Source organism: Medicago truncatula, chromosome 2 (genome assembly GCF_003473485.1).
Source record: "Medicago truncatula cultivar Jemalong A17 chromosome 2, MtrunA17r5.0-ANR, whole genome shotgun sequence".
Taxonomy (NCBI): Eukaryota; Viridiplantae; Streptophyta; class Magnoliopsida; order Fabales; family Fabaceae; genus Medicago; species Medicago truncatula.
In genome coordinates this window covers 11,628,320-11,641,378 of record NC_053043.1, presented here as the reverse complement: position 1 = coordinate 11,641,378, position 13,059 = coordinate 11,628,320, and the positions used below count along the sequence as shown (strand labels likewise).

Genomic DNA, 13,059 nt, shown 5'->3' with positions numbered 1-13,059 from the left:
ATGTAATTTACTCATTAATATATTATGGGTCATGCTAAACTTGTGCCTGACACAAGTTAAGAAGCTTAAAATGGAAATTTAAAATAAATTTTATATTGAAAATATAACCTTTGAAACTTTTAAGACATTGAATGCACAATTTTCAAGAAATTTTTTCTACATTTAGCTTCTTAACTTATGTCCCAAGGGCACAAGTTAGCATTTCTCATATATTATTATTAATGTATTTAAAATTTCGATACATTGAGGGGCTATTGTAGTTATTTGTTACACATTTAAGGATCAAAGTGACTATTACCTCTTAAATTTACGAACAAGTTAGCATTTCCTCATTAATAATTAATAATAAAAGAAAATGTTTGATGGTGTCATATATGTGTTTAATCTCTTTTTCTAAATGATAAATGTTAGTATATTAATTAATATAGTATTATTTTCTCTTTTTTCAATGATGAGAAAGAAAGAGACGGATAAAGTACTCTGATGTAGAATGATAAATAAAAAAAAATGAGTTATTGAACCAATGTCCGAGAATATGAAATGTACAAATATAACTTTTTTTAAAGGAATGACGTGTACATACGAAGCCTGGATACTCCAAAACGAATGTATCTATATCGGATACATATCAGATACCGATACTTCACGGATACTCGCGGATACGTATCCACGAAGTACCGGATTAATAATTTTAATTTTTTAAAAATATTTTATCTGATACTTATGGATACCCCGTAAATACACAAAAATACTTATAAGATACTTCACAAATACGTATTCGAGAAAAGATGAAGGGTAAAAAAGTGAGACAATGTTGTAGAAATTCAGTAGAGATATATATGATTCAATTTTGGATATGAATCAACAATTGTTTCTCGATAAACCACTTAAAATTATACTTCTTGTAGATGAAAATAACGAGAGAGGTGATTCAATTAATCAACATTGGATAATCCAACCAAATGAAAATAGAATATGGTTTATATGAAAACTTTACATGCATTCAGGGGCGGATACACACATAGGCTATGTGTGGCCAAAGCCCCACATGCCTTTTCCTTTTTCTTTTTTTTTTTAATAATAGATGTAACACAAAAGAACAAGTCGGTACTGTCTCTTTTACAATGTGTTTTATATGTTTGAATCCCGCTAAGTTATTTGCTTGCTGCTTTTGATGTGAACAAATTATGGAGGATGACTGAATTTTATCTAAATGATTTAATAGATGTGTCGGAAGTGGCGTTACGCCATCAACTTAAGAATTATGTTACAAATGTTTGATTTGACCCAAAATTTGCTAAGTTGAAACGACTTTCATATATTTGTGCAAAACTTGTGGAAACAAATAAATGCAACATATTTGCTATAGTTTATTAACTATTGAAGTTGGCTTTACTCTTGCCGGTAGCAATTGCAAGTTTGAATGTGTTTTTTCGTTGTAATGTACTGTATCAAACAATGTTATTTCTTATTTTTAATATATGCATTATTGTTTCTTTGAAAATCTAGCCTCACATGTATCAAAAGTCTGGATCCGCCCCTACATACATATAATAATGAAGGGTAATCAATGCTTATTTTCTTCAAGTATTTTATATACATATAAGTGTTAGTATACAAATTTTGTTAATATATCTTAACCGTATCGCAATTGTACCCGTACCCGTATCTATATTCGGACTTCATAGACTTGTACAAATATCATTATTGATTTAAAAATAGGAAAATGTTACGAAGTGTTTTGGTGCATTAGTTAAGATAACAAATATAGTAAAAACATCTTAAATTTGTGTAGTCAAATTCTTATGTATAAAAAATCATAGCCGTCACAATTTTTCTTTTCTAGATCTATTAGAGAGGTGATTATGGGTTGACCACAACACAAATCACCCTTCTACATTGTTTTTCTTTCTCTTTTAGTTTAACGAGTGATTTTGTCGTCTAGCACGACTTTCTTTATTTTGATTTACCGTATTTGTGCGGTGTGGTTTTGATTTTATGTCTTAGTGCGGTGATTATTTGATTCAGGTTGAAGATTAACTTTGATCAAGTGCAGATTCAAGCATGATTTTTACGTCGTCAACGTTGCAAATATGAAAACATGAGTATTTCGATGACTTTCAGTCATATCATATTTGTAGGCATACATATTTTGTCGTTTTCTGCTATTAACATGGATGTTGTAAGTTTGTTCGCAGATTCATCCTTTTTATTTTTAGCAACTTTGAATTTGTATCGAATCGATATACTTTATCAATTTGAATCGTTTATTTTTGTAAAAAAAATTCATAAGTGTAAAAAAATGCTTTTATCAATGCAATATATTTTTTTCCCTTGTCATTGTGCATCGGTGAGCACGACACTTAGAAATATCTCATGGTTCATGTTTACCATTTGCCAAAAGTAATAATCATCACTGTAACATGATGAAAATATTTGCCCCACTGAGATGACAAGCTTCCAAGTTCTTGGAACTTAATAGGTGGAGCTTTGCCCATGACAATTTCTAATAATTGCAACGGTACCCCTAATAATTCTGTGTAAATCCAAGTGCATAGAAACATTAGTAATGGGATAATTGCCAATTGTGTTTGGTACCTATCACAGTAGGAGTGCTTGTGTTTTTCTTTTAAAAGAAAATTGTGAAAAGAAAATTATAATCAATTAAAGTTAGAAATTTTTTCAACTTCATCTATTGTTTTTGCTAAAATTTAATTCCTTCGGTTGATATTATAAAGTCAAACTCTTCTAATTTTGTTTCTATTTTACAATTCTCTCCTTAAAGAGGGTTTTGTTGATTAAGTTTCTATAAGTTGTGAATTAAAAGATCATTCATTCAAATAAAGGGCAATAGTAGTCCCAAAACTAGTTAATTTGACGAGTCCCACGATTGTTTAAATTGGCTTGTGCCTCAAGGTTTGTATATTGACCAATGGAAATTTGTGATTGTAAATTGCACCCAATATGCCAAATCCATAGGAGAAAGCCCAAGCTTCGACAATGAGCTTCTGAACCCCATCGGAAGATATCGTTTAATATCCATTTGTTTTTTTTATGTGATGGACGGGGTTTGAACCCTGAACCTTGCATATATTATGCATTGTCCCTACCAATTGAGCTAAGCTCATGAGGACTACTACCCATTTGTTTGATAACATTTGTAATGCTTTAAAGATCTATAATTACCAAAAAAAAAAAAAAGTTTGTAATAGTTGGTATTAATTATAAAAAAATAATAAAGAAATATTGGTCCATAAGCCCGTGAGTTTGATCTGCAACTCGTAGCGGGATGAATAGGGCTAGTATTTATTTATTACTCCCTCCGTTTCTTCTTAAGTGTCAGTTTTGGAGAAAATTTTTGTTTCTATTTAACTGTCACTTTCAAAGTTCAATGCAACATTAAATGTTGTTTTACCAATATTGTCCTTAGTTATTTATTGTGAAGAGAGAAATATATGCAATGAGATATTAAATGAATAAGATAATTATAGTAAAAGTACAGCTTATTACATCAAAAGTAATATCAATTGTTGATTGTCTTGGTTTATGTAAAATGTCAAAATGTGATAATTAAAAAGTAACAGAGATAGTAATTTTTAAGAAAAAGAGTGCAAATCAATTACAATATCCTAAGTAAAAAGAAATAAAAGTAAGTAGCACATGAAATCTGACCACCCAGTGGAAAAAAATAATCCAAATGGGTAAATAAAACAATAGAGAGCTTAAATCCAAGTTCATAACAAACAATCACACACCAAATGCATAATCAAGCATACCTGATTACGGATCTGAAACCATATTACAAAAAAATATGAAGTGTGTGCTGAAATGCAACGAATAGAGATTGTGATAACGGTGAGTAAACGAGACCACCAACACGGAAACCGGTCCACCCACCATCCACCGAGTTGACCCAACAAAAACAAGTCTCAGCAACCATTTCTGGTCAATCAATCTGAGTCTAATTAGGAGCAACACGAAAGTTGTGTTAAGACAACCCTTAACCCAAAAACTATGCTTACAGATCTCCGGTATCAAAACAACAAAACCAGCAACCAGAAATAGTATTAGGACGCGTAGGGAATTAATTGTTTGAATTAATTTTAGTCCAATCAAACTCAGCAAAATGTATCTTGAACCAAATTAACTGCTCTAACTTTTTGACAATAAATCAATAGCTCTAACTGAAAACATAGAAATAGATCAATTCATCATTCATAGAGAAAAGACCAAAGTCATGTATTATTATAAGATTTAAAATGTCAAGCAAACTTATAACATCATCCAAAGGAAAAGAAAAATACATAATAACTAACTTGTCCATAAGAAATATTGATTTATTTTGTTTGCTTAAGCAACAAAATGAACAACTACGTCCAAATTGTTAAATAGAACTCATAAGAGCATCCTTCACATTTAGAATAGTAGATGCCAATTGACTGTTGATATCATTAAGAGAATCCACATTAAGCACTTGGCCAATTGCATATGTTTGGGCTGCCAAAGTAATCAATGAGCCATCTTCAATGCTCTTAGATGCTCCAAATGGTGCATTAAGATTTGCTTGGTTCTTTGAACAGACAATAAGACCATATGGAAGGATTGGTAACTCTTTGGAGTCTTCACCTCTTAAAGCCACATCCATAGTTTTTCTGTCAATTGGAGCATATATAACATATGACCCCACGGATGATGTGAAACTTTCTTGTAGAATCACCATTTGCCTCTGAGTAGGGATGAATGACTGGTCCATATGAAAAAAAATTGGAATCAATATAATTAATTATAAGTGATTGGATGTTATATACTATACCGAATAAACTCTAGGGTTTAAGAGTTGTCATCATTTTATATACACAATTGAAGCATAAATTTTAAAGAAATGGTAAATACCTTAATAACTGAAATGCAGTTGCCATGATAGGGTCCATTTGAAATGTGTGCAATTTCATGCATTGGATTTCCACAAGAAAGACCATTCCACTATAACAAAATTATTAACAAGTAACCCGTTAATAATTATGTGAACTCAAAATTAAACTATCAATTAAATTAGAGTCATTCAAATAAATTATATAGTAAATAATTATTGGGTCCAAAAATATGTCGGTGAGTGTCGATATAATCCCTAAATGTATCAAAATTATAGAAGCATCTTTTAGCGTATCTTTTGCTAGTAATTTGTTCGACATTACTAACAAATGAAACACACATTCAGAGAACAAACGAGCTAACCAAAAACATATTTGAGGACCAAAGTCACTACCAGAGACACATCGAGAAAATTTTGTTCATAATTTTGGTTAATTCAGAGACTATATATAGATAACGTTTGACATATCCAAGGACCAAAACCACAATTTACTCTCAATTATAAAACAAAGCATGTTACCTGTGATCGTTTTGTAGGATCTTTGAGGAATTCAAAAACTTTCTGAGCAGGCAGAGGGAGCCAAAGGGTGGTAGCAGCAGTAACAACAGTGCCATTTGGCTGGCTTGCATCATCGTCGGTGGTTGCGCGAATAGAGACTCTAACCCCACCAATGCTATCAAGAGTTAAATGGTTCAATTCCACTTGACCAGGCATTGTTAAGCATTCACAAAACATCTTCACCATTCTATCAGCAAGCTTTATCACACTATTCCTCCCTTCAAGTGTTTGGATCACTGAACAATAATTAGCAATATAATATTAATTAAATTCGCTAAATATAAAATTTACAAGGAAAATAGATGAATAGAGATATTTGGAAGGGTAAATTTAGAAGACAAGATTAACCTCCTATAGTTTCTTCAACAGGTATTGCTTCAACATTAGAGCCTAAAGATCTCTCGCACATTCTTTGAAGCTCCTTAATCCAGCTTTCAGCTCCATATAAATTATATTCACCAACAAGATCTCTATACACGTAATGTGTATGGATCTTATCTTCCACTTCCACATGTTCAACCCAAGTGACCTAACATAAAACATGTAATAATATCTTTTGTTGAGTATTACGTACTTGGAAACCCTAAAAATAGAAGTTAAACTACACCTATTAAGACAATTTATAAGATTAACACACTACTCATAGAAAAGACAATTTCGATCATTCATTTTTAATATACTTTTAGCTTAAAATAATTCCGTTAAGCATCTATTATGTGCATATATCTATACTAAGAATAACATTATTGTTTGTTAATTAAGTACTAACCAGACAACCGCCATGAGGCATTTCTCGAATGATGCATCCAGAGGGATGTTTCCAACCTCGAGAAAGAGGTGCAGTGTTTGGTCGAGAGGAGTCAAATGAGACATCAGTTATCACCCATACTCCAGGATCAACTTTTTTGCAGTAGCGAATGATGTTAAATTCGCGAGGCCTCACTAGAGGTGATAAAATATGCATTTCTTCATTCATCTGCAACCAAAAAAATATTTAAAATTTGGCAAAAGAATTAATTAATAATCAAGAAGCTTAACATAAATCTAAGTTTGCAAAAAATATTATTATACCAGTAATAAAGCTCCATCTCGACTTCCTCGAGAACCGATTTCAAACACTTTGATAGTTTCAGCTTTGGTGACAATTGTAGGGAACAGGTTTGTCCATTTGACCTATAAAGATGAGTTATATATCATTATCTTATTAGTAGATGCATTTCTTCACAAAATATTAATGAAAGAGTTAGTGCTTAGTACTAAAATAGATTTAATCATAGCCGAAAAATTATAGATAAAAACATTGAATCACTCTCTAATTGTGTCAATTAATAAAGCGATAAGAAAATCAATTTTCGTCATCAATTTAAAATTTTCTAGTAGTAAAGTATAATTGATGCTTACCAAGTCGAGAAACATGCCAACCAACTCTATGCCACTAATCTTCACCAATCCTGAATATTTGGAAGATTCTTCGCACACATATGCACCTTTAAAATGATTGTTCTTGGGAAAAACTTGCTCATAATTTTCACGATGAAGAGTGTACCCATCTTGAGTATTTGAAGGTTTGACCCAAAAAGGCTCATCAACTCTCACAAGCCTAACCAATTCATCCATTGCAGCATCTACAACTTGAGACATAGTTATCTTTTGTGCATCATAGTTTTGTGTTGAGGTTTGCCCTAGCACACCTCCCCACATAACTAGATTACCTTGCATATGACTTGAGCATTCATAGTCTCTTGGAAATGATTTTATAGACTTAAGAGCTTGCTCAAATTCCGGTCGTGATATCTTTTTCTCCATGTAACTTGCAAGAAGGCTAGACACTTTCTCACACTGAAAGTTATAACCAAATAAATTAGGTAATTATGCACACAAAAAATTAATTAAAAGAGATTAATCAAATAAATGAATTCACTAGCCTCTTGTTTCAGCTGAGCATTTTCTTGCTTCATCTCCTGCACGAAATTTTGATGGTCTTTCATAGGAAATGGTGAACCCCCACAATCTAAGCAAATTTTGGCTTTCAGTTCCTCTTTTATTTTGAGGTTCTCGTTACGAATCTTGTCATTCTCCCGACGAAGAGTACCATTTGTTTCTCGCTCATGTTGATGCTTTAGGTAACAAATACATAAAAGTATTAGCACCAAGGAAATTCGATTATTTAGGTAACAAATACACAAAACTATTAGCACTAAGCCTATGTTTGGTATCACATAGTTTTCGAAAAATTACGGTATGTATGTTTGGTAGCACTAAGCGTATGTTTGGTAGCACTAAGTAGGGCGGACCTGGACTCACAATATTAGTGTGGCAAAAATAATTCCCGTAAAAACTAAGTGGATGTTGTTACTCACCTCTAAGTAGCAGATTAATTAAGAATATAATTTGAAATATAAGATTCTGGCAACTAATTATGTGAATCATGGAATACTTACTAGGTAGAATCCTAGTCCATGAAATTGAAAATCTATAGTGATGACATCAATTTGATATCTTCATGTCAAAGACAATCATTCAGACTTTAAAGGAAGTGTGCAAGTTCTTGTGAGGATGGGAAAGAAGAAGGAAACGTGGCTATTGGTGGGTGCATTGATATAAAACAAAAAAAATTGGGTCTGAGCTGGTGTGGCTATTGCCACACCCTGCCCTGCTCATGTCCACCCCCGGCACTAAGCCTATGTTTGGTAACAAATACACAAAACTATTAGCACTAAACCTATGTATGTTTGGTGATCCACCATGATTTTACATAAGCTACATAGTGTAGTTTTTAAGAAACAAGCATACGTGATGCCAAACATACACAAAGTATTTGAAAGCATGTATATGTAATAACTTTTTTATTTTTTTTATAAACAAGCATATATTTGAGTCAATATCATTTTAGTGTCCGAATATCCTGAAAAAAAAATCAAACACAATCTTAAATGTCTTTTCTGTTAATAATTTTATGGATCAAATTGACAAATAAAAAGAAATATTAAAAGTTCGGCCTAACTAATATGAAACATATTTAATGATCAAACTAAACTAACAAACACAAATTCAATAATATTTTTTTTATTTAATTGAGAATATTTATGGACTATAGTTTCACCTTCTAACTCATTCAAATATCCAAATGGATGTTTACTCAAATTTTGACTATAAAGTGAAAAGGAATTAATCACCTTCAACATAGCTCTCTTATTCTGAAACCAAGACTTGATTTGTTTGGGCTCAAGCCCAATTTTCACAGCCAATTGACATCGTTGTGCCTCGTCTGGATGGTGGCATTCCTTCATGAAACTTCATCAGAAAAAACATAAATTTATAATTAGTTAATAGATGAGTTGAATGACTTGTTTATGTAAATGAATAATTAAATTAGACAACAAATAAATTAGATATAGCCTTTTTTAATAAGTGGTTCAGTCAATGAGTTAACATTTCCACTTTAAATGCATGTCCATCTAAAAGTTCAAAGTTTAAAATTAAATAAACGATAAATTAAACTAAAATGGAGAATCGAGCCATTCATGATCTTAAATTCAACCATACAAAATTAATTCTTCGAAAAATATATTAAATATACTTAGTAAATTAAAAAGTAGCGTCATCAAAGGAATTAAGCCAAACAAAGGAAAATTAAAACAAGGGTTAATTAAGTTTTTAGTCCCTATAAATATTCAAAATTTTGTTTTTAGTTTCTGTAAAATAAAATCAAACTTTTTAGTCACTATAAAATTTTCCATCTGAATTTTCAGTCCCTATAAATTTTTTCATCAGCACTTTTAATCCCTGAAAAAAAAAATTCATCAACAGTTTTGGTCCCTAAAATGCTTAAGGAAAATGTCACAGGGACTAAAAAGTGTGATTTTATTTTGTAGGGACTAAAAACAAAACTGTGAATATTTATAGGGACTAAAAACTTAATTAACCCTTAAAACAAATTATTCATAACAATGAAAAATTCTTTAAAAAAATCAATTAAAAAAGATGCATCAAACTTATTTAAAAACTATATAAAAACGTTTTGTGAAATAATATATTGAAAAAAGAGGCTTTATGAAATTGCTAGTTGTTACTATTAGCAAAAATTAAAAATTAAAAATTGCTAGTTGCTACCATAATTATCAAAAGCGTGTATATGTCGAGTTAAGTATCACTCTGTTGGTAAAAAAAAAGTATCACTTCGAGTGATGAACTTGATTGTACCAACCAAAAAATAATTAATAATTTCAAGTATTCAACTCAAAAGTGATCATTTCTCCTTCAAAATTAAAAATTGAATAAAACTCATGAAAATAATTATCAAAAGAAATTACTGTTAACAAAATGAGTTATCTTACTTTTTAAGTATGGATGTTTGAGCGGAGGTAAGACGTTTGTGAGAAGGTTTTTTTCCATCATCTCGAAAGTTACCATTGACTTCTTCACCGGACTCACTGCCACCTCCTATTGAGTAATCCATTTCTCAACCTTGATAAACACAAACACACAAAATATTATAGATATTTTTCACTTACCACTCTTTACGAATACAATTTGTTTATTTCCAGACGTACATTTATATACACCAATTAATCGTCTGTCGTATATATCTTTGTAACGGTTTCCATAAAAAATAAAAATAAGAAAAAAATTGGTACAATAAAAAAGGAAATGCAATAATTTGATTGATTGCTTACCCCATACATAAAATTTCCTTTAGATTATTTTTTTTAAGGAAATATGCTTATAGTATTTCATTAATAATAAGAGTTTCAATATATTCGGGTATATGAAAATAAATGGTGGGACTAGCTAGTAATGTGGCTTCTCCTGCGAGAACATGATCAACCTCATTAGCTTGTCGCCGAGTAAACTCCACCCTAGAGTTGGTAAAAAAAAGAGCTAACTAGACTGCGACATGAAGAAATAATACAGCCAAACTTAGAATAGTCGTCTCGAGTAGCATGAAAGGCATCACAAGTAAGCTTGGAATCTATTTCGAAATCAACGTTGTCAAATTGCATATCGATAAGCTATTTCAAAGCAGTATATAATCCCAAAGCCTCTCCAACATCCACTGAATAACAACAAGGGTAACTAACAACCTTAGCCATAAAAAAGGTGCCTTCGGAATCTCGAACACAAATGTCAATACCAGTGCGATTGAAATGAGATGATAATGCAACATCAATTTTACACTTGTACCTTCCCGGCAAAGGTCGTTGCCAGACGGAAACCACATATGCAGAAGTGCCAACCACGGACGAACTCCCCCCTCCAACAGGCTGTTGCGCTTGCTGAAGTGGGGTGGAATCAGCTACACCAGGGAAGTTAGCATTCTGCCAATCAAGCTCGCTCAACAACCACAACACTTACTTCCGTGACATCCTCCCAAGCTCTCAGATTCCTATGCTTCCAAAGGCTCCAAAACAATGAAGTCAACCGTTGATTAAGCTCAGCAGAAAAGGTTTCCAGTAACATGAAAATAACATTAATTGCCGAAGTAGTAGAAGATAGAGCATGTTGAATCGTTCCCCAAAGACTTGTCATTTACCAAACATGGATAGCAAAAGGACATTCAAAAAAAATATGAGACATGTCTTCATGATTAGAAGGACAACTGACACAATTAGTAGGGCATTGAATGCCTTTGTCAAGAAGGCGAACCCGAGTCGGCTGGAAGCCCCGACACATACACCACACAAGATTCTTAAATTTTGGGGGAACTTTGAGCTTCCAGATTCCAGACCAAAACCCTACGTAAGGTGAGAAGAGTTAACGAGTTCCGTGACACATAACCAGTAAGCACTACGAACATAATACTAAATGAGACGGTCCTCTGGTACTTGACCAAGAAGCGGCGTTTGAAGAATTTTCTCAGCAATGTCAACACTGAACACCTGTCGAATTACCTCTTCGTTCCAACTTTTATAAGAAAGATTCATCAAATTATTAATAGTGATGTTTTGAACAAAATGGGAGCCTGTTATGTCGCCACTAATGCACTCACCATTAGGCAACCATGGTTCGTTCATTATAGAAATAGACACACCAGACCCAATACTCCAACGAGCACCACCTCGAACAATAAATCTAGCGCGCAAAATACTACGCCACACATAACTAGGATTGTGACCAAGCATGGCATTAAGATAGTTACAAGATGGAAAATATCGTGCTTTAAAAATACGGCAAACAAGGGAGTCGGGCTCTGAAAGAAACTTTCACCCTTGCTTACCAAGCATAGCCAAATTGAAAGCGGAGAGATTCTTGAAACCCATACCAGCGTGGACCTTAGGAACAGATAACCTCTCCCACCTCATCCAGTTAATACCTCGCTGAGTAGTTCTACCATGATCCCACCAAAAAGAATTCATCATCTTTTCAATAGTGTCAATAAGAGTGGACGACAGTTGAAAAATACTCATGACATACAACAGAATAGCCTGTCGAACGGATTTGATCATAACTTCGCGCCCTGCCTTAGATAAACATTTACTACTCCAAGAATTTATTTTCTTCCAGACACGGTCTTTGATATAGGAGAAAGTTGCATTACGATCCCTGCCCACCACATACGGTAAACCCAAATTTTTACCAGTTCCCAAAACTGCCTGGACCCCAAAAATGTCCATTCGAGTCTGCTTCAGAAGATCATGAACATTACGACTACAATAAATTTAAAACTTAGGCAAGCTAATAGCCGGACCAAGGCTGCCTCATACAATGAAAGAATATTTTTCATAACAGTCGCTTGTCTTTCATCTGCTTTGAAAAAGAGAAAGCAATCATCTGCAAACAAAAGATGATAAAATTATTGAAAAGCGATAAATAGAAAATTTGTTAATATTTTTATAATTGTTATCGGAAAGAGGAAAAAGGAAAATGTTAACGCGTGCTCCCAAGTCACTCTTTAAGACCTTTGTAATTATAAACAAATTATAAATACTAATTCCATTATCAACTTTTCTTTTGGTAGTGGCCGGAGTTTGAACCCCGAATCTTGCATATTTTATGCATTGTCGAAATCAACTAAGCTAAGCTCACAAGGACATTATCAACTTTTCCTAATATGCGTAAAAAGTGTCGAGGAGTGTTATAAATATGGAAAGAGGTAGTATCATTTTTTGTATCGCTATCGCCCTTGTTATTTTATTAGATTTCTTCTCCTACCTTCAAAAAGTTTAGTTAGGTTTGCTTACCTTCCGACCGAACTTTGAATAATTAGAGTCTCTTCCCCTTCATAACTAAAGAATTAAAAAAAAAAAAAATATTGGCTAAGTGTTTTTAGCTAACAAATTGTTTTGAGATGAACCAAGATCTTTATATAACTATTGTTAAATTGCACCAAAGAAACGTGTGCATTGTTTAGTACATTTTTTTTAGATAAATATCATGGTTAGACATACTTTTTTTTTTATTATTTTCATATTGTCATAAGGCATAAAGAGTTAAATGAAATTATTTTTTAACTAATAAAAAGATAATTTTAATTAACATAATTTTAGTATCTTGTGAGCCGTCACCCTAGTTTTTTTCCTCCATTCATCCGGGGGGATTTAGGGTCCAAAACCACCCCTCTAACTCATTTTTCTTTTTACATTTTATTGAAATAAGTGATTTTCACGTTGTTTTGTTTGTCGTCTTTG

General features: G+C 32.5%; 3 protein-coding genes across 3 annotated transcripts; all 3 read right to left on the bottom strand.

Annotated features, from left to right (window-relative positions):
• Positions 1 to 4,384: 4,384 nt before the first annotated feature.
• LOC11407638 (homeobox-leucine zipper protein HDG11-like) lies at positions 4,385 to 5,936 on the bottom strand. The gene is made up of 4 exons (XM_024776923.2): positions 5,780 to 5,936; positions 5,393 to 5,667; positions 4,894 to 4,983; positions 4,385 to 4,744 (listed from the first exon to the last, which is right to left on the bottom strand). The coding sequence occupies exons 1-4, from the start codon at positions 5,838 to 5,840 to the stop codon at positions 4,385 to 4,387; spliced, it is 786 nt and encodes a 261-aa protein (XP_024632691.2). The 5' UTR covers positions 5,841 to 5,936.
• A 745-nt stretch (positions 5,937 to 6,681) lies between these two features.
• LOC112419334 (homeobox-leucine zipper protein HDG11-like) lies at positions 6,682 to 9,890 on the bottom strand. The gene is made up of 5 exons (XM_024776921.1): positions 9,769 to 9,890; positions 8,608 to 8,725; positions 7,357 to 7,548; positions 6,833 to 7,270; positions 6,682 to 6,687 (listed from the first exon to the last, which is right to left on the bottom strand). The coding sequence occupies exons 1-5, from the start codon at positions 9,888 to 9,890 to the stop codon at positions 6,682 to 6,684; spliced, it is 876 nt and encodes a 291-aa protein (XP_024632689.1).
• A 1,744-nt stretch (positions 9,891 to 11,634) lies between these two features.
• Positions 11,635 to 12,045, bottom strand: LOC112419333 (uncharacterized mitochondrial protein AtMg00310-like). Its single transcript, XM_024776920.1, has one exon. It carries the CDS (start codon positions 12,043 to 12,045, stop codon positions 11,635 to 11,637), a length of 411 nt encoding a protein of 136 aa, XP_024632688.1.
• Positions 12,046 to 13,059: the final 1,014 nt, after the last annotated feature.

Excerpts from the sequence above, each read along its gene's own strand:
- LOC11407638 (XM_024776923.2), bottom strand. The coding sequence starts at position 5,840 with ATGTGCGAGAGATCTTTAGGCTCTAATGTTGAAGCAATACCTGTTGAA. Across the intron at positions 5,668-5,779 it reads TGTTGAAGAAACTATAGGAG|TGATCCAAACACTTGAAGGG; the intron begins GTTAATCTTGTC and ends ATTATTGTTCAG. Across the intron at positions 4,984-5,392 it reads ATCCTACAAAACGATCACAG|TGGAATGGTCTTTCTTGTGG; the intron begins GTAACATGCTTT and ends ATTTTGTTATAG.
- LOC112419333 (XM_024776920.1), bottom strand. The coding sequence starts at position 12,045 with ATGGACATTTTTGGGGTCCAGGCAGTTTTGGGAACTGGTAAAAATTTG.
- LOC112419334 (XM_024776921.1), bottom strand. The coding sequence starts at position 9,890 with ATGGATTACTCAATAGGAGGTGGCAGTGAGTCCGGTGAAGAAGTCAAT. Across the intron at positions 7,549-8,607 it reads ATAAGAGAGCTATGTTGAAG|CATCAACATGAGCGAGAAAC; the intron begins GTGATTAATTCC and ends TGTTACCTAAAG. Across the intron at positions 7,271-7,356 it reads ATGCTCAGCTGAAACAAGAG|TGTGAGAAAGTGTCTAGCCT; the intron begins GCTAGTGAATTC and ends TATAACTTTCAG.